Genomic DNA, 27,780 nt, shown 5'->3' with positions numbered 1-27,780 from the left:
ATATTGTACGCCATTATTATTACTATTCAGCTCAGCACGCAACAATTATCGACCTCGGGGCGCATGGAGCTTTTAACTTGCGCTGTCTATGAATAGGAGCGCGAACGCAGATGAGATAACGAAAAAAACACATGCAGAGCGTTAATACACAGAATAAATTTATCCAGACGGCCAGTCGTTCTCTCTCAACGAAGCAGTTTCCTTTTTTTCCCTCGGTAGACCACTGCATCAATTATCGTTACTCTCAACTGCGGCGGTCTAAAGAGCTGAAAGTTTACACGCAATTACTGAAATTGCCAAAATTCATTCCATATTTTATTTTCCTAACACTATTATATTTAAAAATTTTACTCAAGCTGAAAGTCATGTAATTGCGTGCTATTTTATTGAATTTTGTAAAAGCTTTTTGCTCCGTTACATAACTGAAGGTTCGTTAAGAAATCCTTTGACGTCTCCACTAAAATAACAATTTCCATTGACTTATCCTAAATTCATTATGGAAGGCAAGAAATTTCATAAGGAGTCCAACAACAATATTGAATTTTTTTATGCACATCTGCGCCTCTCCTCCTTTGAAGTCTTGAGTGGATAGGAACCGCATATTATAATGTGCGCTACTAAAATTTAAATTATAAAATATAATCGCGTGCTGCGATGCCGGGCCTCCTTATAAGGCCGCCCGCACTTTTGCTTCAGTCTGCATCTAATTACTGCGGGGACGTGTGTACTTTGTGTTAAGCAGCTCTATTATTTTCAGCAAACGAAAAAGCTTGCCCATGCCACGTGATCAACAATGAGACTCGGGATGTTTCTTTTTTTTGTTATTGCTGTGGCTCTCTAAATGAGAAAACAAATAATTGAAAATAATAAATGAACTACGCCAGGCATATTACAAATTTGTATTTAATTTTGCCTAAAAGGAAAGCTATTAAAACTGGAGTATGAAAATTTGTATAAAATAAAATTCGAAAGATACGACTGTAAATTAATTTATGTTCAATCAAATCTACCAACACAATTTGTTTATTGGTTTAAGTACATCTGCGCACTGTCTGAATTTAATTTAAACTGCTACTAGATTATATCATGCCCCTGATTTATTTTTTAAATTGAATTGCAAGCCGCGACGTCTCTCATTGGAAGTAGTAAAATTCAATGGGCTGAAGTTTTCAATTGCGGAGACTTTAAAACAGCAGTAAAATTTGATTCGACTTGTGCCCTACTTGCAGCCGTTGTGCTTAAAGCAGTAAAATATTTTAGGGGCCGAAGTTATATAAGATATTTAAATGTGTTACATAACGTTATTTACGTTATTTTCCGTGTGAGTTGACAAATAATTTTACCGTTTCGGTTCCGCAACAAGGGAAAATCTCGTTACCCGCATTACACCTTGCTAAAGCCGATTTCGTGTGTGCGTCTGGCAAGCATGAGGGGCTGCAAACAAAGGGGTTGCCTTGGAAGCAGCTTTTGCTGTTCAACATGTATTGTGTGCCTGCTGCACGAATTGCATAATTTCAGCCCTAATTAATTGTTGGTCCGCTCCGCCCTTGAAATATTTAATTGCAGGCATAATATACTTTTTCCTGCCTACGAAAATGTTTTCGCAGTAGGATGTGTTTAAGAGGAAAAAAATTAATGAAGAGTGACTAGATTTTTAAGAGTTAGCGAGTAAGTTAACGATTAAATTGCGTGCTCATGAAGACCAAAAGCTCATTGCACTTAATCTTCAATCTTGACTACCAAGTTATAGGTTTCTTTTCTCGGTTTTTTTTTTTTTTTTTTTTTGCGGGATTTATGTATGTTACGTTTGGCTTATAGCTGATTGGAGCAAGCCAGTACTGGAAGCTAAATTACAAGTGTTGTTTGAGTTTTAGCGTCCTTAAAAGTCACTCACTTTCTTATGACTCAACTCAATTTATGCTGCGGAATTTGAAAGCTATAGCCATCTAACGTGACTGGCTGGAAATTCGCAAATTTGACTGGAAACTTGATTAAATTTACAGTTTTAAAATATGTAGAAGGAATAAAAATATTTCTCCATTCAAATTCAACTTTAAAAGAAATAATATAAAAAAATCTCATTAAAATTAATTCAAATTTTTGCCAGATTTTGATTTTGAAGTGAAATAAACAAATGTCTGCAATACAGGATAACAATACAAAATTATATCAAAATTATGTAGATAAAAATTAAAACCAAACCGTAATAAGCTGATGGCAAAATGAAAAAAAAGACATCAAAGACATGAGAATTGTATTGATTGCCAACCAAGCAAGCTGCTTTACCGCCCACTGCTGTTCAAAGCACAACAAGCCAATCAGAATTCTCAGAAACTTCGTTCGCTCTTCCATCCCATTGGTTACTTCTAAAGCCGGCTCGGCTTGTGTTTACATCAACAAGCAAGCGAGATGACTGAAATGAAATTTTCTTCTGAAATTGTTTAAAATCGGTAATATTTACTTGCGCCTTTACATGATTACCATGACAATTTCATGTTTTATGTTTTTCGCTCTTCTAATACACATTATATATGTCTCAAAATTCATGTATCGCACTATTTTCTTGACCTGCAAAAAGGACCGCTCTTCTCACACGCTTATTAATTGTTACTTTTCTTGCACCTCTTCTCTTTTTCTCGTTAGAAAATCGTTGACTGACGTGCTGTGAATGGCAGGCCCTCAAAACATGTACCCAGGAGGAGGGGGTGGGTACCCCAACCCCCAGCAGCAAGGCGGGATGAGACAGCCTTTCCCAGGGGCCGGAGGGAACGTCGGAATGATGAACCCAGCCCAACAAGGTGAATGATCGATCTCCCTCTTGCTCTGTGTTTAAAATTTTGTTGAATTAATAAATTCGTGCAAAATTTTAAAGGAATGATGGGACAACAAGGTTTCGGACAGATGGGACCCCAGATGGGAAATCAAATGGGCAACCCAATGGGCGGACAAATGCCAGGTCAAATGCCTAACCAAATGCAGCAAATGCAACAGCAGATGGTAATGCAGCCTCAAATGCAGCCTCAGATCCAACCCCAAATGCAGCAAGGAATGCAAATGCAGCAGCAACAGGCTATGCAGCAACAAATGCAGCAAATGCAGGTATATGAATTTAAAAATAACAATAATACTTTCTCAAGATCGATTTTTTTTTATAATATTTTATTTATTATTTTTCTTTTCAAGATGAACCAACAAGGAATGGGTGCTGTCGGAGGAGTGATGCCCCCACAACAAATGGCTCCTCAACCTCCACAGCAGCCTATGCAACCAGTTCAACCACCCCAGCAGCAACAGCAGGGTGTCACCACCCCTCAGCAAACGCCGCCCCAGCCTCCTACGCCTGCTCAGCAATCCCAGCCTAAAGACTTAAACACAGCCATGCTTTGCAGGTTGGGCCAAGAGACGGTGCATGACATCGTCTCCAGGACTCAAGAGTTATTCTCAGTATTGAAATCTATTCAAGTGAGTTAATATCAATTGCTGTAGTACCAAACATTTCCTTTCCCTACACAGTTTTATCTCGGATATGAATTGGCTGAATTGGGATAAAAATTAGTCTTACTGTTCATGTAAACATTTCTTAAATACGTTGACTCTTTCGGGGTTAACACTTAAAAGGAATTGATATAGGTAAATTTACTGCAGTTTGCTGATTAAATTTGTTTTCTTCCAGTCATGTTTTTTCCATATTAAAGTATACAATTCATAGATGTTATGCTACCATGGATCTGTGGATACAAATTGATTATATTTTTTCTTCTGACATTAGCCTCCTAATGGCACTCCTCAAGGTCAGTCCTCAAGCAATGACAAGAAAAATAAGGCACAGGAACAATTGAAATCACTTAGGATCCTATTTAAAAGACTTCGCGTGATTTACGACAAGTGCAATGACAACTGTCAAGGAATGGAATATACACATATAGAGGTATTTATTTGCTGTGGAAACTTCGAAATTTAATATTTTTTATTTATTTTTTTTGTAGAGTCTCATTCCATTGAAAGATGAGTGGGATATGAAGTCTGATGAAAAGAAAACTTCGGAAGTTTACAAGCAGAGCTGCGAGGAGCAAAATGAAATTGTGGAGGTGAGATTGTCCGATTCATTTAACAGCTTTCCATTAATTGGCCTTTACTTCTCTTAACAGCAAGTTATGCTTAAAAACAAACAACTTAAAGAAGTTATTGACAACATGAGGAAAATAATTTGGGAGATCAATACTATGCTTGCAATGAGACGCTCGTGAATGATTGCAATCTTTCTTATTTATATTTGAAGACACCACACTTTTTAATGTTCCATTGTTTGTTTTAAATGCAGAGAATTTAAACTATCACTGTATACTAAAAAAAAATTGTTCTCTAAAAAAGCAAAAACTCTTTAAGGTGAAAAGCTTCTTTTTTAATTAAACTTGAAACTTTCTACTATAATTTATAGGAAAAACAAGATAAGTAGCAAAAAGAATAAGAAACTTAATAAAGCTGAGGAATACTGTTCATGATAATTCTTCTGAAAGTTAATGAACAATTTCATTGACTTAAAATATATGAGCCTGTGATCTGTGTTTTTCACCTGCTTTGTGCAAAAATAGTAAAAATCATAACCCTTTAGCGCGTACAACTTTTCGACCAATGGCATGAATCAGTTCATCCCCTCTCTTACAATCGCCATCTTTTTGAATAGCTTTGGCCAAAGCAAACACCAACATAACAAAAATGCTGATAAAAGAATTTTAAAAATAATTACGAAATCATGGTATCTTGAATTGGATTGAAGCTATAAAATTTAATGATTGAGAATATATAAATTATTTACAAATGAGTTCATTTGAAATAAGTCTAAATATGTGGGATCTATTCTTGTCAATTCGTTCTCATCATGTTGCCAGCTTGTTCATGCGGCGTCCGGCGTCTCCTGCGCTTCCTTTCTGGGCTTGCCTGGTTTGCAGTGCAAGTGCAAACCAGTAAATTATTCAATTTTAACTACAAAATAGTCTTTAACTCAGATCTCTTTGCAAGAAATACTTAAAGAAACGTAAGTTATTTAAATTATATATCAAAGAATTGGACTCTCCCTTAATTTTTGTGTCAAAATGTATCGCGAAATCCGGCTTGATGTCTCACCGCAAATTGTTGCATGAGCACCTTTTTATTTTGCCTTTTCGCCAGTATTTACTCGTTCAAGGTGGAAAAATTAACGTTCATTCCGTTATTTTGTTTATATTCTGCCGTACGCAGTGAATTTTAACGTGAAAAAACTCAATCTCGGCCGCTGAAATAGATTCAAAACAAACGGCGCACGTGATGCGGGTTAGTAAACACATACACGTTACTGGGGGGTTCTCCCTCGCACCTGCCTTATCTCGGCTCTTTATCTCCGATTATCCCCACAAATGCAACACTGCTATCTACCAGACTGTTTAATTTTAAAAATTGTATACTTTTTGACGGCAAATTTTCAGCGTAGTATGATTGTTTTGGCGTGAGTGCATGCACGTGCTCAATTCTCAAGACAGCCAGAATAGGCGGTAAACTTGACATGTCATGAGCGTGGAAAATGGTGCGCCGATATGCACGACCGTGACTCGAACCTTCTAGTCAGGTTGTTAATCTAGCCGCCTTGCGTTCTACCTTTCATGGGGTGATTGCACTCATACAAGGCAGAAAAAAAATTGCATTTGTAATTTCAATATTCAACCTGGGTGTAATGGTAGGCAGTCAGTTGTCGACGTGAATTAAGCTTTTGTGGCTTCCAAGTGTTCCGTTGAACAATCCATGCCTTGTGTTTAGTTTGATATACAATAATTGATATTATTTAATAAGGCATATTGACCTTTTTACACTCATTTACTTTTATATCAACAATGAAATAAATAAAAAAAAGGCCTTAAAATGTTTGACGGAAATTGAATTTTGATTTTTTATTGTGTAATTGTTTAAAATTATGAGGAATAATTGGCAATTCTGGACACCCCATTTTATAATTAAAGACCCCTACCTCTTATATAATGGAAAAGTGCCAGAATTTCAAATAGTATCGTCCTATTTAGAAAATTAGAATAATAATAAAATATTTTTTTCAGAATTAAAGCAAGCATGGCAGACAACCAGGACTTTGAAATGGGCAACGGGGAGGAATACCAGGAGGGAGGAGACGACAACGGTGATATGAATGGAGGCGGCGGCGGTGGACCGGACAGCGGCAGCGCTGAGGCCCCAGGAAAGGACGATGACCGCAAACTGTTTGTTGGCGGTCTCAGCTGGGAAACAACGGATAAGGAGCTGCGCGAACACTTCACCAAGTTTGGTGAGATCGAGAGCATCAACGTCAAGACTGACCCAACAACCGGACGCTCGAGGGGTTTTGCCTTCCTTGTTTTTAAGTCTGCTGACACACTCGACAAAATCCTAAACGCCGGTGACCACGTCATCAACAACAAAAAGATCGACCCCAAGAAGGCCAAGGCGAGGCACGGAAAGATTTTTGTCGGCGGTCTTGTTCCGGAACTTACAGACGATGACATCAAAACTTTCTTCTCAAATTTCGGAAACATCGTCGAGGTGGAAATGCCATTCGACAAGCAAAAGAACCAGCGCAAGGGCTTCTGTTTCATTACTTTCGATTCGGAGCAGGTAGTCAAGGAGCTCCTGAAGACTCCCAAGCAGACCATCAATGGAAAGGAGGTCGACGTTAAGAAGGTAAAAAATCTGAGCTTTCCCATTTGCTCATTTATATCAGGCTGGTTCAATTAACACAAAACTTTTAATTAATATTCTTTTTTCTCACTAACTCCAAATTAATTTCATTTCTTACACTTTTATAAGGATTTACCAAACATTACATATCACAGTGATATTTTTGAAACTTTTAAATTGCGTCTGAAAGAAAAAACTATAATTGCACCAAGCCTGAAAATTTAAAAATTTTCAATCGAGGTGACCTTTTTAAGCCACTCTTTAATGTGAGTTCATTTGTCTATATTGGTGTTGAAGGCCACTCCCCGACCCGAGAACATGCCCATGCGTGGCGGCCGTGGAGCTAGAGGAGGCCGAGGACGTGGAGGTGCCATGCGAGGCGGCCGTGGCCGCGGAGGAGGCGGCGGTGGATACGGTGGCTACGGTGACTACTACGGCCAAGGCTATGGCGACTACTACGGAGGTGGAGGCGGCGGTGACTATGGCGGCTACGGTGGTGGATATGGAGGATACGACTACTCAGGATATGGCAATTACGGAGGATATGGAGGCGGCAACCCTGGAGGCTACGGAGCTGGCGGCAAGCAGAGAGGCGGCAGAGGCGGCGCCCGCGGAGGCCAGAGACATCAGCCATACTAATCGAGACGAAACAAGCACGTCCATTCCAGGGCCTTGGCTACACAATTGAGTGTTGTGTATTATTAAATTTATTTAATTAGCGAGTAATGATTTAAACACTAATGTCGTCGACAGTTCTGTCCTCTTTTCGGTTCTCTGTTTTAAGATAACACGTACATACGAGATGAAATAATATAGTCATCGATCATGACCTTGCTGAAATTAGAGCTCCTGCCTGCCTATCGAGAACTCGCAGCGAATTATTGAGACATTCACACGCATAACACTCACACAATCATCATCGTCATGCATCATTCCATAGATGGTTCTGAGATTTGAATGGAAAATGACGCCCCCTCTGTTTTGTACCTCCGATTTTCGTATATGCGGGGAATGTATTCATCCACTGTAATTTTAAATAAAATGCTTGCTCATAAGAATTTACGTTTTTTCCTTCAATTAATTCCAGTTAGCAACGACCTTTACAATCTGCTACAAAATATGAAATTGCAACAGTTTAAATCACTTTATTTCCTTAATATTTTTCTTTTTGCAAAGAACCATGAATAAGTACATTATAACCATGTTATAATTTTGGTACTACAACTGCATGACTGTGTAAAAAGAGCTTCATGGGTAAATAGATGAAACAAATTTTTAAGTCCACGAAAATTTTGCATGAAAAGCTAGGTTAATAAAAAAGGAGAAAGTGGAACGATCAAACCAAAAACTAAACAATGAAAGTAATACTTTTCTTGAAATTAGCAAAAAAAGCGCCTAAAAATTTTGTTTTGATACTCCATCATTTTTCTGATTGGTTGAGAATGTTGAGATTATTTAAAAATGGATGATCGGAACCGCGTAACGATTGGCCAAAAGAAATCAACAACGGAAACAGAAGTGGGTGGGACCATAGCACCGCGCTGTCCGCGCCACCGACCACAAGCTAGCAGGTTGTTTTGAGTTCCCATGCCGTCTCGAGATCAAGCGCTTTGCGCGCATTGAAATAATTTTCGATAATTTTTGTCACATTTTCAACTTAAATTCTTTACCCACATAGATGGAAGCCGCGTAGCCAGAAGAAGGACGCTGGAGTTCCGTTGGCCAGTATCGGATAAACAAGCGAGACCACAAAATTAAGGTTTGAATTTATATTATGTAGAACTTGTGTTTGCTCTCCACCATTAAAATATATTTTTTTTTTTTACTTTCATGCGAATAAATTGAATGCAGACATTTTGCAGAACAGTCACCATGGCATTTGTGAAGGAAGAGAATGTGATTGATGAATTGGCTTGTGCGCAGAATAGCAATATGAACTCGCAGGAGGCCTCTGCAACTCAGCCATGCAGTCAGTCTAGCAGCGATCTGGTGCATTCACCGCCACCAATCCCTGAAGGAGCATGGGGATTCCTCACTAGCCACAACTATGACCTGCCTAAGATTTGTATGCATTTATTTCTCATAATTATTCCTGTTTTTAATGTGGCTATATATTTTTAGACTATCTAACAAAAAAATCTCACACCTTTGGACGCTCACCAAAGGAAGACTTCACTTTTAATCTTGAGCGTCACTGCCTTCCTCTAGATGTCTACAGTAACATCAGCAAACATCACTTTGTTATTCACCGTAACCAAAATGAAAGTAATTTCATACTAGAGGACAGGAGTTTGAATGGAACATTCATTAATAAACAAAGGGTTGGTGGCAATGATAGTGGTGAAAAGGACAGAAATCCAACACGCAGTCGCATGGCTATTTTGCAAGACCATGACAAAATTTCAATCTGCGATGCAAGTGGCCCATGTCAGTATTATTCTTTCCCTTCCAAATTGTCATACTTAATTTGATTTAAATTACATGTCTTATAGTTTTCATCTTTAGTTTGCTGGGAAATGTAAATGAGCTTGAAAAGGGTTTACCACAGGATTTGCTGCAGAAGTACAGGATCACCAACTTGCTTGGTACTGGAGGAAGTGCCACAGTTTATTTGGCTTATGAACATGTGCGTCTATAGTCTTTTTGATTCATATTTATTTTAATTTGTATCTCCGAAAATAATCATACAGGTAACCTGCCAACCATTTGCCGTCAAAAGGATTGACAAAGACTTCAAAACGATGGGGATGAATTCGGTTTCCTACATTCAGACTGAGATCAAAATCTTGAAATCTCTTGCTCATGTAATTCCAACATCAATTTATTTTACTCGCTTTTAATTCTAAATTATAGCCAAACATTGTGAGAGTACAAGACGTTATTGACGTGGAGCATCAGACCTTCATCGTCATGGAGTACATGAAAGGAGGCTCCTTGGCAAAAGTCTTGCAACAGAACAAGAGTGCTCCTTTGGAGGAAAAGTTGTGCCAAGTGTGGTTCTACCAGCTGCTGCTATCTTTAGAGTATCTTAATTCCAAGTCCATCATTCACAGAGACATCAAGGTATTTTATATGTTTCATACATACAGGACAAAAATAATTAAAATAATTGCTTATTTTATTAAAAGCTGGAGAACATTTTGGTTTCCCACAATTCTCGCGATAGTCCCATCAAATTAGCTGACTTTGGACTGTCAAAAATTGTCTCTCAGTCCAAGAAGGCTGTTACTTGCTGTGGTTCCTATGAGTATGTGGCTCCAGAGGTCATTAACAGTGAAAGACTTTTGGGTTTTGCCCGACCCTACACATCCAAAGTAGATATTTGGTCCCTTGGTGTGACTCTATTTGTCTGGTAAAATTAATATCTCATCATATATTATTGTAGTTTCTAATAAACCATTTATTTAGCTTGAGTGGAAAGATGCCTTTCATCAGCAGTGATGCGGTGGAGCTGAAAAAGAAAATTTTGGCTGGGAATATTAACATGAAAGGCCCAGAATGGGCAAAAGTCAGTGAGCATGCTAAACAGATGGTCAGATGCATGCTGATGGTAAATCCTGAAGAACGGAAGAGTGCAGCTGAATTACTGGAAGCACCTTGGTTCCAGGTTTGTAGCTTAATTATTGATTTTTCATTGTTAATTCCTCTTTTCTATAGACTAAAAAATTTGATATTGTGAAGGAAGCTTGTAAAAGATTTTCCAAAACAAGTTCGAAGCCGCCACCTCTTTTCGATTCTCAAAATGAAGAACCTGCTCCTAAAGTTGCCCGCATTGATGATGCAGACCGCCATCTGACAGAAAAGATCTCCCCACAACCTTCAACCTCAAAATGCATTGCATTCTAAAAACGGTGCCTTGCAAACTTTTATCAGCAAAGGCTGTTACTGGCAGCCTTTAATGTAGTTTTTAAGAAACATTTTATACTTTTGATACAAAGTTTTATGAAACTCTTATATTATGATTACGAATTAATTTTGTAAACAGTTATTTTTATAAAAACAAAAGGTTAAAAAAAAATTTAATGTTAAATGCTCTGTAAGTCGACAATTATCAATTAAACAAATGTTCATTAGAGCAGTCCATGCTTAAGGAAAGCTAGACTTAAATTGAGTAGCGTCATATCACAGTAATGCATTACTGAATTTGTCAATGACAATATGAATAGGATAAACCACAAAACCTGAAAAATTATTAATTCTGTGCCCTTTAAGAAATAAATGACTATTATAGTGTATGATTATATCTTTAAATATATTATGCCCAATACATGTAATGTAACGAGATACCTTTCCAGTTGAAATTTTACATAATTGTGCTGTATTTGAAGTCTAAAATTAATATCTACAAATAATACAACCACGGCAATCTTTTAATTGCAATTTTCGTTATATGAAGATCTTTTTGAAAGCTTAGCAAACTTAAAGCTTGCTTTAGGTCAACATTACAACTAGATTGAACTATATTATATCAACTGATATCGACTAAGATAAAATCATTCCCTTTCCCCAAATCCAAATAATGCAACTGAACTGTTGAAATTAAATAATTAAAGAGACATTATTTACAAGAATACTGAAAAAGATTAAGAAGATGGTTGGCAAAATAAATTACTGTCCCTCCCCACTTAAGATTTCCACAAGACGTTTAGCTGAGGGTCGGCTCTCGGGATCTTTTTCTGTGCACAAGTAAAATATTCCCAGAATATCATTGTAGCTCGAATCAAATTCTATATCCGGAAGGTCAGGGCGTGTTCCTGTAATTAAAAAAAATATTGCATAAACGCATTAGGGAAATATACTAATTAATTGTACCCAGTCGATCATAAAATGAGTCTTCGTTGAAGCTTTTGCTGCTGTCTTCTATGTTGAAGTGAGGAGTGGTCAAAGCAAGCATTTCGTAGAGGACCAGGCCATAGGAGAAAATGTCTGCCTTGTCAGTGATAGCCTTCTTTTCAGAATCATTTTCTTCGTCCTCTTCAAAGAAGCCGACAAGCTCTGGAGCAGACCAAGGCTCTGAGCAATGATATTCCCCTTGCACAACACCACCCTCTCCAATGGGTAAGCTGGTGCCGAAGTCGCAAAGTTTTGCAATTTTGAAGTCGCCCTTGATTAAAATATTCTGGCTTTTAATGTCTCCGTGAACCAACTTGTGTTCCTCGTGCAGGTAGCATAGGGCCATGGCAATGTCGACTGCAGTCCTCATGATGATTTCTGCAGGAAAAGGTTTGTCGACCTCTTCTTTTCTTGTTTCAATCAAGTCCATTAAAGAGGAGCCTCCCTCTTCCATGGCCAAGCACAAACGCCCATCACTCTGCTTTTGCAATTTTCTGAATCCAACGATATTGGGGTGGTCAAGTTTTTGGAGAATGTTGGCCTCTTTTTCCAATCTGGCTGAAAGAATTGGGTTGGTTTTTGTCTTGCTCATCAACCGTTTAACAGCCCACGGAGAAGCTGCGACTCCTGATTCTGGCAATTTTCTGTTAATTTTGAAAACAGTGACACCTGAAATATTGAGTTTGTAAATTATTTTCTTGGCTAGTTTTTATTTACGTTTAAAGTTAAATAGGGTTAATAAATAACCAAAATAACCTGTGCCGAATCCAAGCTTTTCAAGCAGCGGAGATGGTGGAATTGGAATTGGAGTGCGCTCGAAGCTCGCATTTAGCTTGTCAGAGGTCCTCTTTCTAGTCGGCGTCTTGAAGTCTCCGCTATTATCCAATGTTTTGGATTTGGACACAATCGGGGTGTCTGCTGCACTCATTTTTTTCGTAAAATGTAAACTTATTGCAATTTGGTGCCCGTTGCACTGGTTTTGACAGGTGGAGACCCGGCGTCCGCTTTCTGTTTCGCGGTAAAAAGTTAAAACAATCTGATTGGCTGAAAACGTTAATCGATTGTCATGCCGAGAAAAATTGACGTCGTCCGTCGCCGTCAGAGGCGCTGCTTTTCAGCCAAATGTTTACTTATTTTTAGATATTGAACATGGCGGCACGAAGGAGGAGCTGCTCGATTAAGTTCTTAGTTTTAATTTGTGTTTTCGTCGGTTCGTGTTGCGGAGAATCGAGTGACATTGAACGTGATGTTTTAGCTTCGAACACACATCGGATAGACAGCTTGAACTTGTTACTCTACACGTTTTTACTTATTTTAACCGTCCTCACAGTTTGGCTGTTCAAGCACAGAAGACTCCGGTTCCTCCACGAAACTGGTCTTGCTGTCATTTATGGTGCGTATTTCTTAACTTGCGTTGCAATTTTTTCTATTTATATGCACACAACAGATCCAACCATAGATAAATAATGAACACACTAAAAAACACTAAAAATTTGAACTAATGAATTTGATGGTTTTAAACTCTACAATTTATTTTGTTTTAGAAAAAGTATATTAATTTCGTTTCACTGAATTAAACAAAGAGTTTGTGAAGATGTACGATATTTTTATAATAGTTTTAAATCGATCTTAGCATGTGAAAATCAATTGTCACTACCGTCTGGTATAAGTTCTGTATTAGGAGCTTAAATTAATTAATCCCTCTCTAACACACCTGCCATAATTATATTCATATTGAGCCCTGAAGTTATTAAATTTTGTCAGGATTAATTTATTATGGCGTCACAAATGACTTAGTTGTCAGTCTTCTGCGAAACAATCGAGATTGTAAAATACAGCAAATTTTAAAATTCTTGTCGCTTGCTTTGCTTGTTTGAAGTTTACCTCGGTTTATTATCAACAAGTGTGGAGTTCTTATCACTATGACTGCCGCGTCCGTTCTGACATGAGCCATAACATTATTTATTACTTCACCATTTTACTACCCACAAAAACAAATTTTAAGAAGAAACTTCCATGAAACTTTTAAACTTGAAAAAAAATCCATATTACTATATTATGGTATAAAATAATAATTTAACATTGTAAAAGGTACTGAAAGAGACTGGTTAGTAATTTAATAAAGGATTATTTTTACAGGACTCATCATTGGAGCCATCATTCGATATGCAGGTGGTGATGTTGGGAGACAACTTGTTCATGAGATGGTTGTCCCTGAAAAGGGTTCCACCTACAATGAGTCTTTACCACCTGATTTCCTCCTCATGCGATTCCCAACAAAAACCATCACTGGCAACAAGACATACTCCTACACCTTCAGGGGTGAAATTAAAGATATCGAAGAAAATGAAATTGACTTGAAGGTATTTTTTAATTTTATTACTATAATTTTTTATATAAATTTAAATTTTATGCATTTTCAGGCCACATTTGACCCTGAAATATTTTTCAACATCATTCTTCCACCAATTATTTTCCACGCTGGATACAGTTTGAAAAGAGTAATGTGAACTTAATCATGCTTAAGCTTAAAAATCACAGAACCAATTTTCAGCGCTACTTTTTCCGCAATCTGGGTGCTATTTTGACCTACGCCATGTTGGGAACCACAATCTCATCTTTCGTCATAGGGTAATTACTCATATACGTGACTGGCAATAAAAAATTAATATTGATTTTCTTTATTGTGTTTTCAAAGTGCTGTCATGTATGGTGCAGTCCAGCTGATGCCTAACAGCAGCAGTTTTACCTTCCTCGATCTCCTCTACTTTGGCTCAATTATTTCGGCCACTGACCCTGTTACGGTTTTGGCTATCTTCAACGATTTGCATGTTGACGTCAATCTGTATGCGCTTGTTTTTGGAGAAAGCGTCTTAAACGATGCCGTCGCCATGGTTCTCAGCGGGTAAATTCATATTTATGAAGGATTGTTGTAAGTTTTTTTAAACAATAAATTTAAATTTATAGTGCCATCCAAAATTATTCCAAGCACTCTGGATCTGGAAGCTTTGAATTTGAAGCTTTCCTTAAAGCAGTTGGAAACTTCTTCAGTTTCTTCTCCTTGTCCCTGTTCCTTGGCGCTGGGATGGGTTGTTTAACAGCACTGATATCCTTTTCAACTAGATTTATAATTATTCTGAAATTTTGAACTATGTTAATAAAAAAAATTTTCCTTGACTGCTACTCACTTGACCAAGTTTACCAGGGTCAGAGATTTCCCTTTGCTGGAATCCGCACTCTTCCTCCTGATGTCCTACAGTACCTTTTTGATGGCAGAAGCTACTGAGCTTACTGGTAATTTTCTGTTTGATTACCATAATACAAGAAATTTTTATGTTAAACATTGGCTTTTTCAGGAATTGTGGCTGTTCTTTTCTGTGGGATGTGTCAAGCCCATTACACGTACAATAACCTCTCGATCGACTCGAGACGGAGGACAAAAAAGCTGTTTGAGCTTTTGAACTTCCTGGCGGAAAACTTCATATTCTGCTACATTGGAGTTTCTATGTTTACCTTCCCCAAGCACCACTTTGACGTTGGATTCATAGTTGCAGCATTTGTAAGCTTTGAAATTTTTATTGTGTAGAAAAAAAAGACTAAAAAAAAAACTGTAGTTCTGTGCAGCGTTGGGCCGAGCAGCAAATATCTACCCCCTCTCGTTCCTCTTGAATCTTGGAAGAAAGCCAAAAATCTCGTACAACTTCCAGCACATGCTTTTCTTTTCTGGTATGTTTTTATTTTCAAATATAATATTCTGGTACAAAAAATTCCCACAATCTTTAGGCTTGCGAGGTGCAATGGCTTTTGCCTTAGCAATCAGAAACACGGTTTCTGAAGCACGCCAATCAATGCTGACTGCTACGTCACTCGTGGTGATTGTTACTGTGATTGTATTGGGAGGATCTACCATGCAACTGCTCACATGCTTCAACATTCCGTAAGCATCTCTAAATGAATTTCAAATCTGTTTTAATTTGCAATTCACACAGTGTCGGAGTGGAAGAAGAAGTTGAGATGCTGCAATATGGTGGAGTTCGAAGTGTAAGTTGAAAATTATTTATCCACTTAAATGTGCACTAGATTTTTCCTACTTGTAAAATATCTAAAATACCATAATTCAAACTCTTAAAAACAATGTTGCCGTTTATTGTGATGTTTCTAAACAAAGTTCACTCTATCCAGGTTTATGATTCAACAGAACAAAGTGCCCCTGGTGGGGTAAGTCGATATTGGCCGCATGTCAATGTTGTATTTTCAGGGCTTTTATTTTTGCTTTACGTGTCCTGTAATTTTTTTTATTAATTTTATGAAAACTATCGCCAGCTATGCACATTTATGACGCAGCTGATACAGATAGGAAATCACACGGCATGCAGATAGCAACATACCATAACAATTTTTCGATGTCTAGTTTTGCACTACTGCCCATCCAATATAAAGACACAAAATTTTAAGAACCATCTTCTTCCAGGCCTTGGGACAAAGTGCTGAGAGTGGACGTCGAGCAAGCAGCGCTACTGGCTCAAACAATTTAGAAGGGACCAAGCCTAACGAAAAAGCATGGATGGCTCGTATCTGGGCAGACTTTGATGTTAGGTACATGAAGCCCTTCCTTACCCACGCTAGACCAACGCTGCTAGATACTTTGCCTGTTTGCTGCAATCCCATTGCGAGAATCCTGACAACCACTGAGCAACTTACTCAGGTATTGAAAAATCGCATTGCCATAATTTTATCAAGCAAAGGAAAAACAAAAATTTATTTCAGGAACCTAGAACGACTCGGCACAGAAACGATTCAGACTCAGACATGTGTCTTGATGACAGTGAAATGGGCTATGGAACGAATGGTGGCGCTGAGCAGCGGCAGCCTCGGGTGAGTCTATTTTCTTAATAAATCTGAACTCGAGCACTCAAATTAATCTTTCATGTTGGAATGTTGCTGTCGTTTCTCAATAACGCATGCTGTTGGTGAACTTCATAATCTGTAGCCTTTAAGCAGCAAACAATACGCTGAGCTCTTTTCAATAGACTGATCTATAATTATGTAGTTTTTTTTAACATTAGACAATCTCCACTTCAGACATGAAAATAACGTAATTACTCAGTGCAATAACATTCAAATTAGCATCCTATTGTCTAATACATCATTGTAGAAAACTGCTTGTTGCTTTTTAAATATTTTTAATAGCTTTGACTCAGTCTTGTGTATTGCTTTCGGTGAAACGGAACTCAGGTGAAATAACCGTCCTTTCGTTTTCTGCTCGCATGCTGCGTCATCTACAGCCTGAGGATGCTCGAAGTCAGCTAAGCGTTGAGGGACAAAATTTCATGTAACTACATTTCTCATACAAATCTTCCAACAACCACAAAAAAAAACACCTTGGAAAATCTGTCCCCGTCTTCTGTAAAAATCAGGTGGTTTCTTCTATTCAAGCGCACCTCTGCATCAATGTAATTGTCCTCTGCTAAAACCTCTGGTGAGAATTTCCACTAACATCTTTGCATAAGTTAGACATTTTTCTCTCTGAATAAGAGACATGATCCAACCCAATTTTGCTTAAATAATTTGCTATTTAATTGTGTTCGTCAGCAGGGTGTGTCGTCCGTTGCTACGTCGGACAGCTGGCCTCAAGCTGTCCGTGTTAAGCTACCAGGCCCTCGAGGAGCTGAAATTTAATTTGCTTTCCGTCTGAGATGTGCTTTGTCTTTTATGATCAACTTTGTCATTGTCTAAGGTCTAAACCACAGAAGTCGGCCGCCACTTTAATTCAAGTGAGCCGTTTATCTGGCATTGCATTGTCGAGCATGGGGGGACTTGTGCATTCTTCCTCAATAAAAAGCCTTTTTGTTATTTTGTTATCAAGTAGCATGTTAAACTGCGTGGAATTTCGTACCAAATCGTTGTTCATATCTGATTGTGGCAGTTTCTAAAATAATGTTGATGACTATACTGCTATGATGGTTGTTGCCAAAAATGTGAAAATTCAAATTTTGATACTTGTTGAAAAAAAAATAGATTGTCGACTATGCTAAATTAATTATTCCTTATTAGAATTGAGTGTTTCTAAACTTCCTAGAAATGCTATTGTTAAAATTTAAACATGAAAGATCGCTGGTTTAATACTTAAATTCATATTGGCCTAACCGTAATCAATGATATCCTTTGTAAAATATTTATTTTTGACAAGCAATGGGCCATAGCCAGTTATGCTTATTTTAATCTTACAACAAAAGCTATATCATTGTATATAATATTATATTATCAAGTATCTTACATTATGGTGTTGATTTCTGTGATCAAAGATATCGAAAAAATTATATGTAATGCAAAATATAATATTCTGACTATTCTGTTAATTGTAAATTTTCCATAGAAATGGTTGATCCTATTTGATTGAGCAAGGAAATGCCTTTATACTTAATGGCAATGCTTCCTGTGTGAGTCACTGATTTAATTATTGAATTTTCACTGTTTTGATCAAAATTGGCACTTTTGATGTTTTACACCTGCAATTTATCACAAATTTTACTGCAACAAACATGGATCTCATTTAATATGCTCTATGCATATTTATTCTATATGGATGTTGGAAAAATAAATTAAGAAAATCAGTCAAATTTCAGATTTATGTTGTAAAAAAAACTATGTAGAAATTTGTTGTTACAATATTATTTTACGATTTGCGGTTGTTTGTGCTAATAGGCTTCAACAACCAAGGGTACATTTCTATTGTTTCTTTAGAAACCATGTCTGAAGAGAAAATAAAATATTGATGTTAAGAAATCAAACATTAAAACTTTTATGAAAACCCTATCTCCTTATAAAAGGAATTTTACATGGAAGATGGATGTATGTTATTTGCAACCTAGGACACCGCATAAGATAAATTGAACTAAAAATATCAGTCGGTTGGTCGGTTCTTCTTAAATTATTTTCTGAACAACAGTTTTGCATCCGCTTAGCTTACATTGATAGTCATGAATCGTGGCAACGGCCTGTTCCACCAACGACCCAGAACTAAGAGAATAACTTGATTGAACGCGGGTCTCCTCCTTTGTTCAATCGTATTCTCTCAGTCTCTCTTTTCTGCAATTTCCTTCTTCTCTGATCAACTACTTGCTTTTCTTCTCTTAAACTATTTCTCTCTCTCTACTCTACCTAATCTTAAACTAAATCCCACGGGAAACTCCAACTCACGAACGAAAACCACAAAGAATTACAATTTAAACTGAACCTCTATTTATTCTACTTGCTAACTTCACGGTACTTTACACTTGAAACGGCCAACAGCGCCTCTACCGGCAAAGGGAGGAAGGGAAACAAACTAACTCGATGGGAGGAATCGGGCCTCGGTTACCGCCGCCGCCGACAGGGCGCGCTCGGTTCACCGGCTTACACAAAACTCGCAACTTCCACTAATCTGACAAAAATATGCAAATTAGCGGCGAAAACAATTCAACCGCTAATTATTCCGACAATTTCCACGCAAAACTAAACAATTTCGGGACTTACAACTCAAAAATCGGCGGGGTTTAGCACCACGTGCGGCCGACGTAACTTCTCAAACCGGGCAAAATTAACTAAAAATCCAATAAACTCACCAAATAAACGCCTAACCAACACCAGACCAACTCAGGGAACAATTCACACTACCAGAGAACTCGCAAATCTAGGCCGAAATTCGTCCGAAACCCGTCGGCAGCCAAGAGCTCGCGGCGCGCAGCTCTTGCTCCTTCAGCGTCTCAGCACGAACTCTCTCGCTCAACTGCCCAGCGCCAATGAGAGAACGCATCGGTCTGCTTCTACTCGCTTCCAGAAGGTTCCGGCCAATCAGATCGCGAGTTCTCAAATCGGGCCTTATATGGTCATTTTCTCCGGGGATTACCCAAACATGGACGGCGGAGATGACGAGAAACGACAAAATGGGTTTAAATGACTTGAGCGGGCAATTAAACTCAAACCTGATGACTTATTCGGGTCGGGACTGGGACGAGTTGGCCGGCGGCGAATAAAAAGTGAGTCTATTTGCTTTCTTTCTTCTTTCCGGCGACAGCAAAAACACGAGGCGGTTTGTTTACTTTCTGATCGTTCCAATGTTGACCGGTAGATGGCCACGATCCGCCACTCACCGAGAAAGCTCGGCGGACAATCGCGGGCTATTCAAGCGGGCTCTCTCTGGTTCATGCCCCCCAAGTTTTTGTCATATGTCTCGAAGAAACATTTGGCAAAAACTTACTAAAGGAGCTTAGGGCGAGGGAATCGGGTGGATGATGACTTGGATGAATGTAAGGACGACACTCAGCCAATCTCGGGTCAGCCAGGCAGAATGTGCGCAAGGGCAGCTTATCTGGTGGTTCTGAGGGAGGAATCATGTAAGGGGTAGCCCTGCTTGAACGCCTGTCAGACGACTTTTGCAGTCTGACCGCCCTGGATCCCACGTAGGTGTCCGATTGTTTCAGGACACATGGAGCAGTTTGGTTGTCATCAGCCTTGTCTTCCTTCAGAGTGATGTCCGGTCCATGCGGCTCATCCAAGATGTTGCACCTGGTGTTGAAGAGTGTCTTCTGCAGGGCAGGCTCCTTGGCGCGTACAGTTGTTGTCACTTGTGTCAGCAGGCCAAAACCAGAACCAGCATCATCGTCTGCTAGCTTCGCAAAACGTCTCACTTCTGTGTAGTCGTGCTGTAATGAGGCTTCTGTTCCAATGGTCAGCATCTCGTCCTTCACACAATCCTCTAGCGCCAGCTGGTGGTCCTCGTTGATTATTGTGCATGTCTCCGGCTCATAAAACAGGTCACTCAGTCCTAGGTTGACTTCAAGGTCAGATCCAGGATCCACATCTACGTTCCCCATCTGCACCAGTACAGGGTCATCTCCAGGTTCGGGGTCCTTTTCTGGCTCACAGTCATCATTAGGGGGATTGGAGTTCAATTTTTTAATCAGCTGGTTCAGCTGATAATAAGACAATTGTAGGTACAGGGAGGGCTCTTCCTTCCTGAAATAGGCTTGGGGTTTTGGAAACAGTTCCGTTTCACACCTGGGAACATTGGCGGTGTGTTGAGGGGACAAAGAGAGCAATGGATTAGTATCAGAAACATGTTGGTCAGGACGACATAGAGGCTGAAGATCCTCATTCACTGCCAAAGAGCTGGAAACTTTACCATCTAACTGCTCACCTCTACTAACTGCTGCTAACGGCCCCCCATCCTGTGGGTGCTGAGAAAGCTCGGCAACACCTTTCGGAGAACCATCAGGAGTCGCCAGTTCTTGTTGTGTTGATGTCAAAAGGTCACCACTAGAAATACTCTCTGAAGACGTTACTGCTCGGTCATGGACACCAACAGTGTTCTGCGCTCTTTGTGCATGAAGATCAAAGTGAGCACCATGAGCACCACTGTTAGAAACTGGGCTGAAAGGAACACCACAAATGGCAACATTGTCAACAGGAGCACTATGAGCACCAAAATGGCTGACAGACTTGGGCACCATCGGAGCACCAGAATGAGCACCAACAGGGCTAACGTATGAAGAAGCGTCACTATCAAAAGGATGCGAACCATCCTGCAGGCTCTGAGGGAAGAATTGCGTGCGGAAAGCCGAAGCAAAAGTCGCATAGGAATAACCTGGTGGCGTGTACACCTCAAAAGACTTAAACCATAGAGCTGCATGAGCCTCCAGAAGTACCTTCATCATGGACCTGCAAGCAACGTCAATGGAGACGGGAAGATGCAAAGCATACGTCTCAAACTGAGCTAAAAAATCTACTGGGTCAACCACGTCACCAATGCCTTTGAAATGTGGTGGTCGTTCGTGCAGCCAGGAGGACGATGCTGGAGTGTGTGCAGTATTCACCGGTTGGATACCTACAGCGGCCTGTGGAGAGGGCTGAGCACCGCTGGCACCAAAAGCAATATTCCCCTGTTGAGCACCAAAAGTTTGCGGCACCAAAGCATGCGCCGGTTGAGCACCAAAAGTTTGACGAAGGTTGTTGTTCACCATGGAGGCTGGTGTAACATGAGCACCATATGCATTCTGCCCGCCATAAGCATACAGATTGCCGTGGGCTGCATGAGCACCATTAGAATTGGCTGGGAAGGGAACTGAGTGGGCACCACTAAGGTGAAAAGGGAGGTGAGCACCACTTGCTCCGCCAAGCTGAGCACCATTTGGAACCATTGGGACACTATGAGCACGAGCTGAGTTGACAAAGAATGAAACGGCAGGAGGATTACTGTTCACCATTTGAGCACCATTGTGCACCATTTGAGCACCAGGAGGAATTTGGGCTGATTGTGCACCAGGAGGTCCACCAAAATGAACACCATTGTGCACCACTGAAGCAGCATGAGCACCATTTGCTCCGGGAGGGTAGGCACCGCTTGGAATTACAGGGAAATGAGCACCGTTTGGTACCATTGGGGCACCATGAGCAACACCACCAAGATAGGCACCGTTCACCAATGGAGCACCAGTAGGTATTTGGGCTGCGTGGGCACCAGGAGGAAACTGAGCTGCTTGGGAACCAAGAGGTCCACCGTCCAAGTAGGCACCGTTTTGCACCCATTGTAGTTGTTGAGCCACCAGTCGGCGACGTTCCTCGGCAATCAATTGATGAGATAGTTCCACAGGGATCCATTTCTGCAACGGGGTGGGTGGTTCGCTCAAGCGCAAACTATCGACATATGGGTAACATGGAGTCGATTGTGGGACAGGGAAATGGTTTGGAGAAAATACATCCATTGTATTACTCCTTTATTTACAGCAAATTCACACAATTTTTACAAAATGCAATTTCCAATTTTCTAATACTACAAGAAAAAAATTCACTCAAAACTAAAACTCCAAAATTTTCCTACACCTCGCGGTTACTATTTTCTACACTAATAAGGCCCCCAAGGACACTCACAAAGACTTTCCACTAATACCAAAAAGAAATTTCCAAACGCAACCAACTTTCCACTAAAAAGAAAAATTAACACACCGGATTACACCGTGGAGTCACGCCAAACGACGTGAGGCACGACAAGGCCAGGCCCCCAAGTTCTGAATCGTGGCAACGGCCTGTTCCACCAACGACCCAGAACTAAGAGAATAACTTGATTGAACGCGGGTCTCCTCCTTTGTTCAATCGTATTCTCTCAGTCTCTCTTTTCTGCAATTTCCTTCTTCTCTGATCAACTACTTGCTTTTCTTCTCTTAAACTATTTCTCTCTCTCTACTCTACCTAATCTTAAACTAAATCCCACGGGAAACTCCAACTCACGAACGAAAACCACAAAGAATTACAATTTAAACTGAACCTCTATTTATTCTACTTGCTAACTTCACGGTACTTTACACTTGAAACGGCCAACAGCGCCTCTACCGGCAAAGGGAGGAAGGGAAACAAACTAACTCGATGGGAGGAATCGGGCCTCGGTTACCGCCGCCGCCGACAGGGCGCGCTCGGTTCACCGGCTTACACAAAACTCGCAACTTCCACTAATCTGACAAAAATATGCAAATTAGCGGCGAAAACAATTCAACCGCTAATTATTCCGACAATTTCCACGCAAAACTAAACAATTTCGGGACTTACAACTCAAAAATCGGCGGGGTTTAGCACCACGTGCGGCCGACGTAACTTCTCAAACCGGGCAAAATTAACTAAAAATCCAATAAACTCACCAAATAAACGCCTAACCAACACCAGACCAACTCAGGGAACAATTCACACTACCAGAGAACTCGCAAATCTAGGCCGAAATTCGTCCGAAACCCGTCGGCAGCCAAGAGCTCGCGGCGCGCAGCTCTTGCTCCTTCAGCGTCTCAGCACGAACTCTCTCGCTCAACTGCCCAGCGCCAATGAGAGAACGCATCGGTCTGCTTCTACTCGCTTCCAGAAGGTTCCGGCCAATCAGATCGCGAGTTCTCAAATCGGGCCTTATATGGTCATTTTCTCCGGGGATTACCCAAACATGGACGGCGGAGATGACGAGAAACGACAAAATGGGTTTAAATGACTTGAGCGGGCAATTAAACTCAAACCTGATGACTTATTCGGGTCGGGACTGGGACGAGTTGGCCGGCGGCGAATAAAAAGTGAGTCTATTTGCTTTCTTTCTTCTTTCCGGCGACAGCAAAAACACGAGGCGGTTTGTTTACTTTCTGATCGTTCCAATGTTGACCGGTAGATGGCCACGATCCGCCACTCACCGAGAAAGCTCGGCGGACAATCGCGGGCTATTCAAGCGGGCTCTCTCTGGTTCAGTCAATAGCATCAGCAAGAAGTTGAAGGTCCAGCACCACCCCCACCTTCCTTATTCTTGTAGAAATTTTGGAACATGGGTCCATGTCCTGGAATGATGAAGTCGGCTATCTCCAAAATCTTCTTGCGATTTTTCTCCTGCTCCTCAGGATTTTGACTTCCCGCAAGCTCGCGCCAAAGATTTGGGAACTCAATGTCTGCCTCCCTTTCGAAAAGGTCGCCAGTGATTGCAACCAGCCCTTTCTCATCTATTCCAGTTTCAACGAGGACAGTCACACTATCCAGAGTGTGTCCGGGAGTACAGACGACCTTCACCTTTGGCTCAATAAGGAACTCCTTGCCTAGAATTTTAATGGTCTAAAAACCAAATATTTTAAATTTTATTGACACAGACCATCATCCAGAGGGGAAGTGATGTAGCGTTCTCCATAGTTCATGCTAGTGCCCACAATGTGGGTGGCATTGCGAAACAAGTAGTTACCGCCAGTGTGGTCCGAGTGACTATGAGTGCAGACCACATAATGAATGTTTTCAGGCTCGACGTTAACTTCTAAGAATTAAAAAAATTAGAAACTATGAGGAAGATATTACTTGTAAATTACGTACCCTCCTTGAGCAATCGCTTAAGTTTTTCACCATCCCAGGCGGTCATCGTGTCCACCAAAATGTTGAACTTACATCCCTTGATGAAGGTGACAGTGCAGTTGGCATGCATATCCCCATCTTTCAAAAACTTGTAAGAATGGCCAATGTTGAGCACCGAAACCAAAGGAAACATACTTGGTCCGATCATCAGTTATTCTGTGTATTGATCTAGACACGGCAAACGCCTGATATTATTTCTTCTCGGGGTGTTTTGCCTCTTCCCTTGTATTTGTGCCATGTGCGACGCGGGATGCAAGGCCAAGGAGAAGAAGACTTCTTGGCCAAGGACTTGTTCTTTAGAGGACGAGGAGTTTGTATTCTGGCCACCTAGGGAGCTCTTTTGAAAGCTTTTATGCTAAAATCACGAGGTATAAAAGATAAAAATTTTGCTTGTACGGCCGCAGGTATATTATGTCAATCAATAGGAGAAAATGAGTAGTTTTGTCTTTGTCACAATTGGGAACTTTCATGTTTTCTACATGCAAGTATTCAGATTTTTCCAATTTTACTGCAACTTGTTATTGTTGCTTATTCTTCACAACCTCATTGAGTACTTCGATGCATATTTATTAAAAAATGTAGGAAAAATAAATTATGAAAACAAATTTCACTGCTCTGTTGAAAACTACATAAGAAATTTATTGTTATATTTTATGATTTTGTGGCTGTTGGTGCTAATACGCCTTCACAACCTAGGGTACATTTCTATTGTTTCTTACAAAATAATCATGCATGTTTGAACAGAAAATAATAAAGATTTGATGTTAGGAAACCAAACATTAAAATTTGTATGCAAAATATTTCTCCTATAAAGAAGGGAATTGTACGTGGTATATTTAGCAGTCATGGAGTATTGACATATTAAACTAAAAAAAATCAGTCTGATCTTCATTCCTGGTTTCCCAAAGTTTGTTTCAGTCAGCTTTACGTGTAAGTCTTATTTGAGATTAGTCTTAATATTAGTGAGAAGCGGATGGACCAGTACCACCTGCACCTGTTATGTTCTTGTAGATATTTTGGAACATGGGTCCATGTCCTGGAACGATGAAGTCGGCCATCTCCAGAATCTTCTTGCGATTTTTCTCCTGCTCTTCAGGATTTTGACTTCCCGCGAGCTCGCGCCAAAGTTTTGGGAACTCAATGTCTGCCTCCCTTTCGAAGAGGTCGCCAGTGATTGCGACCAGCCCTTTCTCCTCTTTTCCAGTATCAACGAGGACAGTCACACTGTCCAGAGTGTGTCCAGGAGTGCAGATGACCTTCACCTTCGGCTCGATGAGGAACTCCTTGCCTAGAATTTTAATGGTATAAAAACCAAATATTTTAAATTTAAATATTAACACAGACCATCATTCAGAGGGGAAGTCATGAAGCGTTCTCCGTGGCTCATGGTGGTGCCCACAATGTGGAAGGCGTTTCGGAACAAGTAGTTACCGCCAGTGTGGTCCGAGTGGCCTTGAGTGCAGACCACATAATGAATGTCATCGGGGTGGAGTTTAATTTCTAACAATTAAAAAATCAGTATTAAATTATTGAAAGAGGTTGTTAAAAAAAGTTAGTACCCTTGAGCATCCGCTCAAGCTTAGCCCCATCCCAGGCGGTCATCGTATCCACCAGAATGTTGAACTTCAAGCCCTTGATGAAGGTGACAGTGCAGTTGGCAAACATATCCCCAGTTTTCTCAAACTTGTTCGAGTGGCCAATGTTGAGCACCGAAACCGACGGAAACTTCCTCGGTTTTTCCACGCGTTGGCTCACATCTTGGCGCTTGGTTTCTTCTTTAGGGTGTGACCATCTTTCCATGTGCCGATGAGGGCTGCGGAAGCGAGGCCGAGGAAGGTTGGGGTAGTACTCGTCATCCCACTCATCGTTGAGATGATCAGTCAGGGCGTTGTCACTCCAGTCATTTATACTCATAATGTCGGTTGTAAGCTGGAAATTTATACATTTTCATAAATAAACAAATATTTTTGCACATTTTATACATAAAAACAACAAAAAAACACTCAAATTTGTTATATATTCGGTCTAATGGATACATAAATTAATTTTACTTTGCAACGACGTTGTATTCAGTGAGCAATATGGTTGACAGGTAGGAAGCGATTAAACGGCGTCGCGTCGTTTCGATTCGTTCAATGGGGGATAAAAAATCCTATCCTAGTTTCTAGTTCTTTCCAGAAGGTCGCCGGCGTCAGTGTGTTATTTGTTGGTGTTATTTATTTTGGGGGGTTGTTTTGGTTTCCATCGTTTCCGCGCCTGAGTGTTCGAGCTGTACGAGAGGTGGCGCGGGCGAACGGTGCGAGTGGCGGTCGGGAAAGAGGTGGCGGGCTGACGAGGTGGACCGGCCGCAGCGAGCCAACAACACGAACCAGCACCAGCACGGCTCGCTCGCACTTCGCAGACAGACAGACAGGCTCAGAGCAGCAGCAGTGAGAGCCGCGGGCGCACGAGCGTTTGTCGAGTGTGTGCGTCGCCCAGGAAGGAAGAAGGAAGGTGGCCGCTGGATGGACTGGCAGTGAGAGACAAGCGGAAAAAGTGGTGTGCCATGCGCCGCTGAACCTTTGCAGACCAACAATCCAAGTCGTCGTCGGTGTCAGTAGCGCAACAATGGCAAACAACAATAGCGGCGCCGCCAAGAGCTCGAGTCCCGTAGTGCGGATGGACGGCGACTCGGACTCGCTGCAGGCACTGTTCGACTCGGTGCTCAAGCCCAACTCGCAGCGGCCGCTGCAGGTGCCCCTGCGCATGAGGAAACTGCCCGACTCGTTTTTCAACCCGCCATCCAAGGGTTCAAAGTCGGGCTCGGTCAGCTCCATCTCGCACAGCCGCGAAAACAGCGCCGACTCGGCCTTCGGCGCCAGCAGCACCACCCCCAGCTCAACGGCGGCCGGTTCGCCGCAACAGCTGGCGCCGCAGCCGGCGCCGCCACCACCGGCGCTGCAGATCAGCCACCCGAGGGCCCACAGTTCGCCCGCCTCCCTGCAACAGACGTACGCCTCGGCGCACCAACAGGTGCCGTCGGCCTCAGTCGGCGCCCAGCACCTCCGGCAGCGCAGCTACGACATCCTCGGTGACAGCGGCGACGCCCTCGGACCTTTGCCCCTCGGATGGGAGCAGGCCCGCACCGCCGAGGGACAGATCTACTTCCTCAAGTGAGTATACAATTATATAGTGCAAATTTGTTTTTTATTTCTTTCAGACGAGAATCGATCAAATTTTCGTTCGCACAATAAAACTTTCTTGCCTGTCATTGACACCGGATAACCTTGGATTGGCACGGGGATTCCCTTAATCTGGCATGAAATTTAGGCAGTCGACGGATTTGACACGAAGTGTTTTTAAAACCGATTAAACAAA

At 40.9% G+C, this 27,780-nt stretch overlaps 8 protein-coding genes across 20 annotated transcripts in view; 5 read left to right on the top strand and 3 right to left on the bottom strand.

The window, feature by feature from the left end:
* The first annotated feature begins 2,331 nt into the window (after nucleotides 1-2,331).
* LOC132200271 (mediator of RNA polymerase II transcription subunit 30-like) lies at nucleotides 2,332-4,494 on the top strand. 2 transcript variants are annotated; one of them, XM_059625614.1, is made up of 7 exons: nucleotides 2,332-2,450; nucleotides 2,644-2,798; nucleotides 2,873-3,099; nucleotides 3,184-3,462; nucleotides 3,770-3,928; nucleotides 3,987-4,088; nucleotides 4,149-4,491. In XM_059625614.1, the coding sequence occupies exons 2-7, from the start codon at nucleotides 2,669-2,671 to the stop codon at nucleotides 4,245-4,247; spliced, it is 996 nt and encodes a 331-aa protein (XP_059481597.1). In that variant the 5' UTR covers nucleotides 2,332-2,450; nucleotides 2,644-2,668; the 3' UTR covers nucleotides 4,248-4,491. The 2 variants fall into 2 exon arrangements, with proteins under 2 accessions (XP_059481597.1, XP_059481598.1); XM_059625615.1 differs by having other exon boundaries at nucleotides 2,366-2,450; nucleotides 2,676-2,798; nucleotides 4,149-4,494.
* A 393-nt stretch (nucleotides 4,495-4,887) lies between these two features.
* On the top strand, nucleotides 4,888-7,754 carry LOC132199476 (RNA-binding protein squid-like). Its single transcript, XM_059624212.1, has 3 exons — nucleotides 4,888-5,035; nucleotides 6,084-6,699; nucleotides 6,994-7,754. The coding sequence occupies exons 2-3, from the start codon at nucleotides 6,097-6,099 to the stop codon at nucleotides 7,333-7,335; spliced, it is 945 nt and encodes a 314-aa protein (XP_059480195.1). The 5' UTR covers nucleotides 4,888-5,035; nucleotides 6,084-6,096; the 3' UTR covers nucleotides 7,336-7,754.
* A 474-nt stretch (nucleotides 7,755-8,228) lies between these two features.
* LOC132201255 (ovarian-specific serine/threonine-protein kinase Lok-like) lies at nucleotides 8,229-10,944 on the top strand. 4 transcript variants are annotated; one of them, XM_059627276.1, is made up of 10 exons: nucleotides 8,229-8,267; nucleotides 8,375-8,455; nucleotides 8,559-8,761; nucleotides 8,818-9,123; nucleotides 9,189-9,322; nucleotides 9,387-9,500; nucleotides 9,550-9,759; nucleotides 9,825-10,048; nucleotides 10,105-10,303; nucleotides 10,354-10,943. In XM_059627276.1, exons 3-10 carry the CDS (start codon nucleotides 8,569-8,571, stop codon nucleotides 10,540-10,542), a joined length of 1,569 nt encoding a protein of 522 aa, XP_059483259.1. In that variant the 5' UTR covers nucleotides 8,229-8,267; nucleotides 8,375-8,455; nucleotides 8,559-8,568; the 3' UTR covers nucleotides 10,543-10,943. The 4 variants fall into 4 exon arrangements, with proteins under 4 accessions (XP_059483259.1, XP_059483260.1, XP_059483258.1 ...); XM_059627277.1 differs by lacking the exon at nucleotides 8,229-8,267 and having other exon boundaries at nucleotides 8,274-8,455; nucleotides 8,564-8,761; nucleotides 10,354-10,944; XM_059627275.1 differs by lacking the exon at nucleotides 8,229-8,267 and having other exon boundaries at nucleotides 8,274-8,455; nucleotides 8,548-8,761; nucleotides 10,354-10,944.
* LOC132201257 (lymphokine-activated killer T-cell-originated protein kinase) lies at nucleotides 10,930-12,559 on the bottom strand. The gene is made up of 3 exons (XM_059627280.1): nucleotides 12,286-12,559; nucleotides 11,509-12,198; nucleotides 10,930-11,450 (listed from the first exon to the last, which is right to left on the bottom strand). Exons 1-3 carry the CDS (start codon nucleotides 12,455-12,457, stop codon nucleotides 11,305-11,307), a joined length of 1,008 nt encoding a protein of 335 aa, XP_059483263.1. The 5' UTR covers nucleotides 12,458-12,559; the 3' UTR covers nucleotides 10,930-11,304.
* A 106-nt stretch (nucleotides 12,560-12,665) lies between these two features.
* Nucleotides 12,666-18,318, top strand: LOC132201253 (sodium/hydrogen exchanger 6). Of its 7 annotated transcripts, none has more exons than XR_009442257.1 (16): nucleotides 12,666-12,922; nucleotides 13,669-13,892; nucleotides 13,953-14,030; nucleotides 14,084-14,160; nucleotides 14,228-14,434; nucleotides 14,497-14,635; nucleotides 14,718-14,823; nucleotides 14,886-15,088; nucleotides 15,144-15,255; nucleotides 15,313-15,466; nucleotides 15,519-15,570; nucleotides 15,712-15,747; nucleotides 16,001-16,234; nucleotides 16,297-16,404; nucleotides 16,815-17,008; nucleotides 17,125-18,317. XR_009442257.1 is itself a non-coding variant. In XM_059627271.1 (15 exons), the coding sequence occupies exons 1-15, from the start codon at nucleotides 12,679-12,681 to the stop codon at nucleotides 16,863-16,865; spliced, it is 2,025 nt and encodes a 674-aa protein (XP_059483254.1). In that variant the 5' UTR covers nucleotides 12,666-12,678; the 3' UTR covers nucleotides 16,866-18,318. The 7 variants fall into 7 exon arrangements, 5 of the variants coding, with proteins under 5 accessions (XP_059483254.1, XP_059483255.1, XP_059483252.1 ...); XR_009442256.1 differs by having other exon boundaries at nucleotides 17,122-18,317; XM_059627271.1 differs by having other exon boundaries at nucleotides 16,815-18,318.
* Nucleotides 15,312-24,863, bottom strand: LOC132201259 (metallo-beta-lactamase domain-containing protein 1-like). Of its 2 annotated transcripts, XM_059627284.1 has the most exons (5): nucleotides 24,559-24,863; nucleotides 24,385-24,501; nucleotides 24,173-24,328; nucleotides 23,786-24,119; nucleotides 15,312-18,511 (listed from the first exon to the last, which is right to left on the bottom strand). In XM_059627284.1, exons 1-4 carry the CDS (start codon nucleotides 24,569-24,571, stop codon nucleotides 23,791-23,793), a joined length of 615 nt encoding a protein of 204 aa, XP_059483267.1. In that variant the 5' UTR covers nucleotides 24,572-24,863; the 3' UTR covers nucleotides 15,312-18,511; nucleotides 23,786-23,790. The 2 variants fall into 2 exon arrangements, with proteins under 2 accessions (XP_059483267.1, XP_059483265.1); XM_059627282.1 differs by having other exon boundaries at nucleotides 24,385-24,863.
* A 173-nt stretch (nucleotides 24,864-25,036) lies between these two features.
* Nucleotides 25,037-26,658, bottom strand: LOC132201258 (metallo-beta-lactamase domain-containing protein 1-like). Its single transcript, XM_059627281.1, has 4 exons — nucleotides 26,475-26,658; nucleotides 25,983-26,352; nucleotides 25,768-25,923; nucleotides 25,037-25,711 (listed from the first exon to the last, which is right to left on the bottom strand). Exons 2-4 carry the CDS (start codon nucleotides 26,335-26,337, stop codon nucleotides 25,383-25,385), a joined length of 840 nt encoding a protein of 279 aa, XP_059483264.1. The 5' UTR covers nucleotides 26,338-26,352; nucleotides 26,475-26,658; the 3' UTR covers nucleotides 25,037-25,382.
* Nucleotides 26,659-26,771: 113 nt separating this feature from the next.
* Nucleotides 26,772-27,780, top strand: part of LOC132201256 (transcriptional coactivator YAP1) — a 35,250-nt gene continuing 34,241 nt past the window's right edge. The window contains exon 1 of one of the 2 annotated variants that reach the window (XM_059627278.1): nucleotides 26,772-27,575. In XM_059627278.1, the coding sequence (XP_059483261.1) occupies nucleotides 27,031-27,575 (545 nt within the window). In that variant the 5' untranslated portion in view covers nucleotides 26,772-27,030. The remainder of the gene's footprint in view (nucleotides 27,576-27,780) is intronic. The other variant, XM_059627279.1, reaches the window with a different exon arrangement.

This window comes from Neocloeon triangulifer, unplaced genomic scaffold, assembly GCF_031216515.1.
Source record: "Neocloeon triangulifer isolate White Clay Creek 2 clone unplaced genomic scaffold, ASM3121651v1 ptg000014l, whole genome shotgun sequence".
Lineage (NCBI taxonomy): Eukaryota > Metazoa > Arthropoda > Insecta > Ephemeroptera > Baetidae > Neocloeon > Neocloeon triangulifer.
Note: the sequence above shows the minus strand (reverse complement) of the source record. Positions and strands in the feature narration are given on the sequence as shown.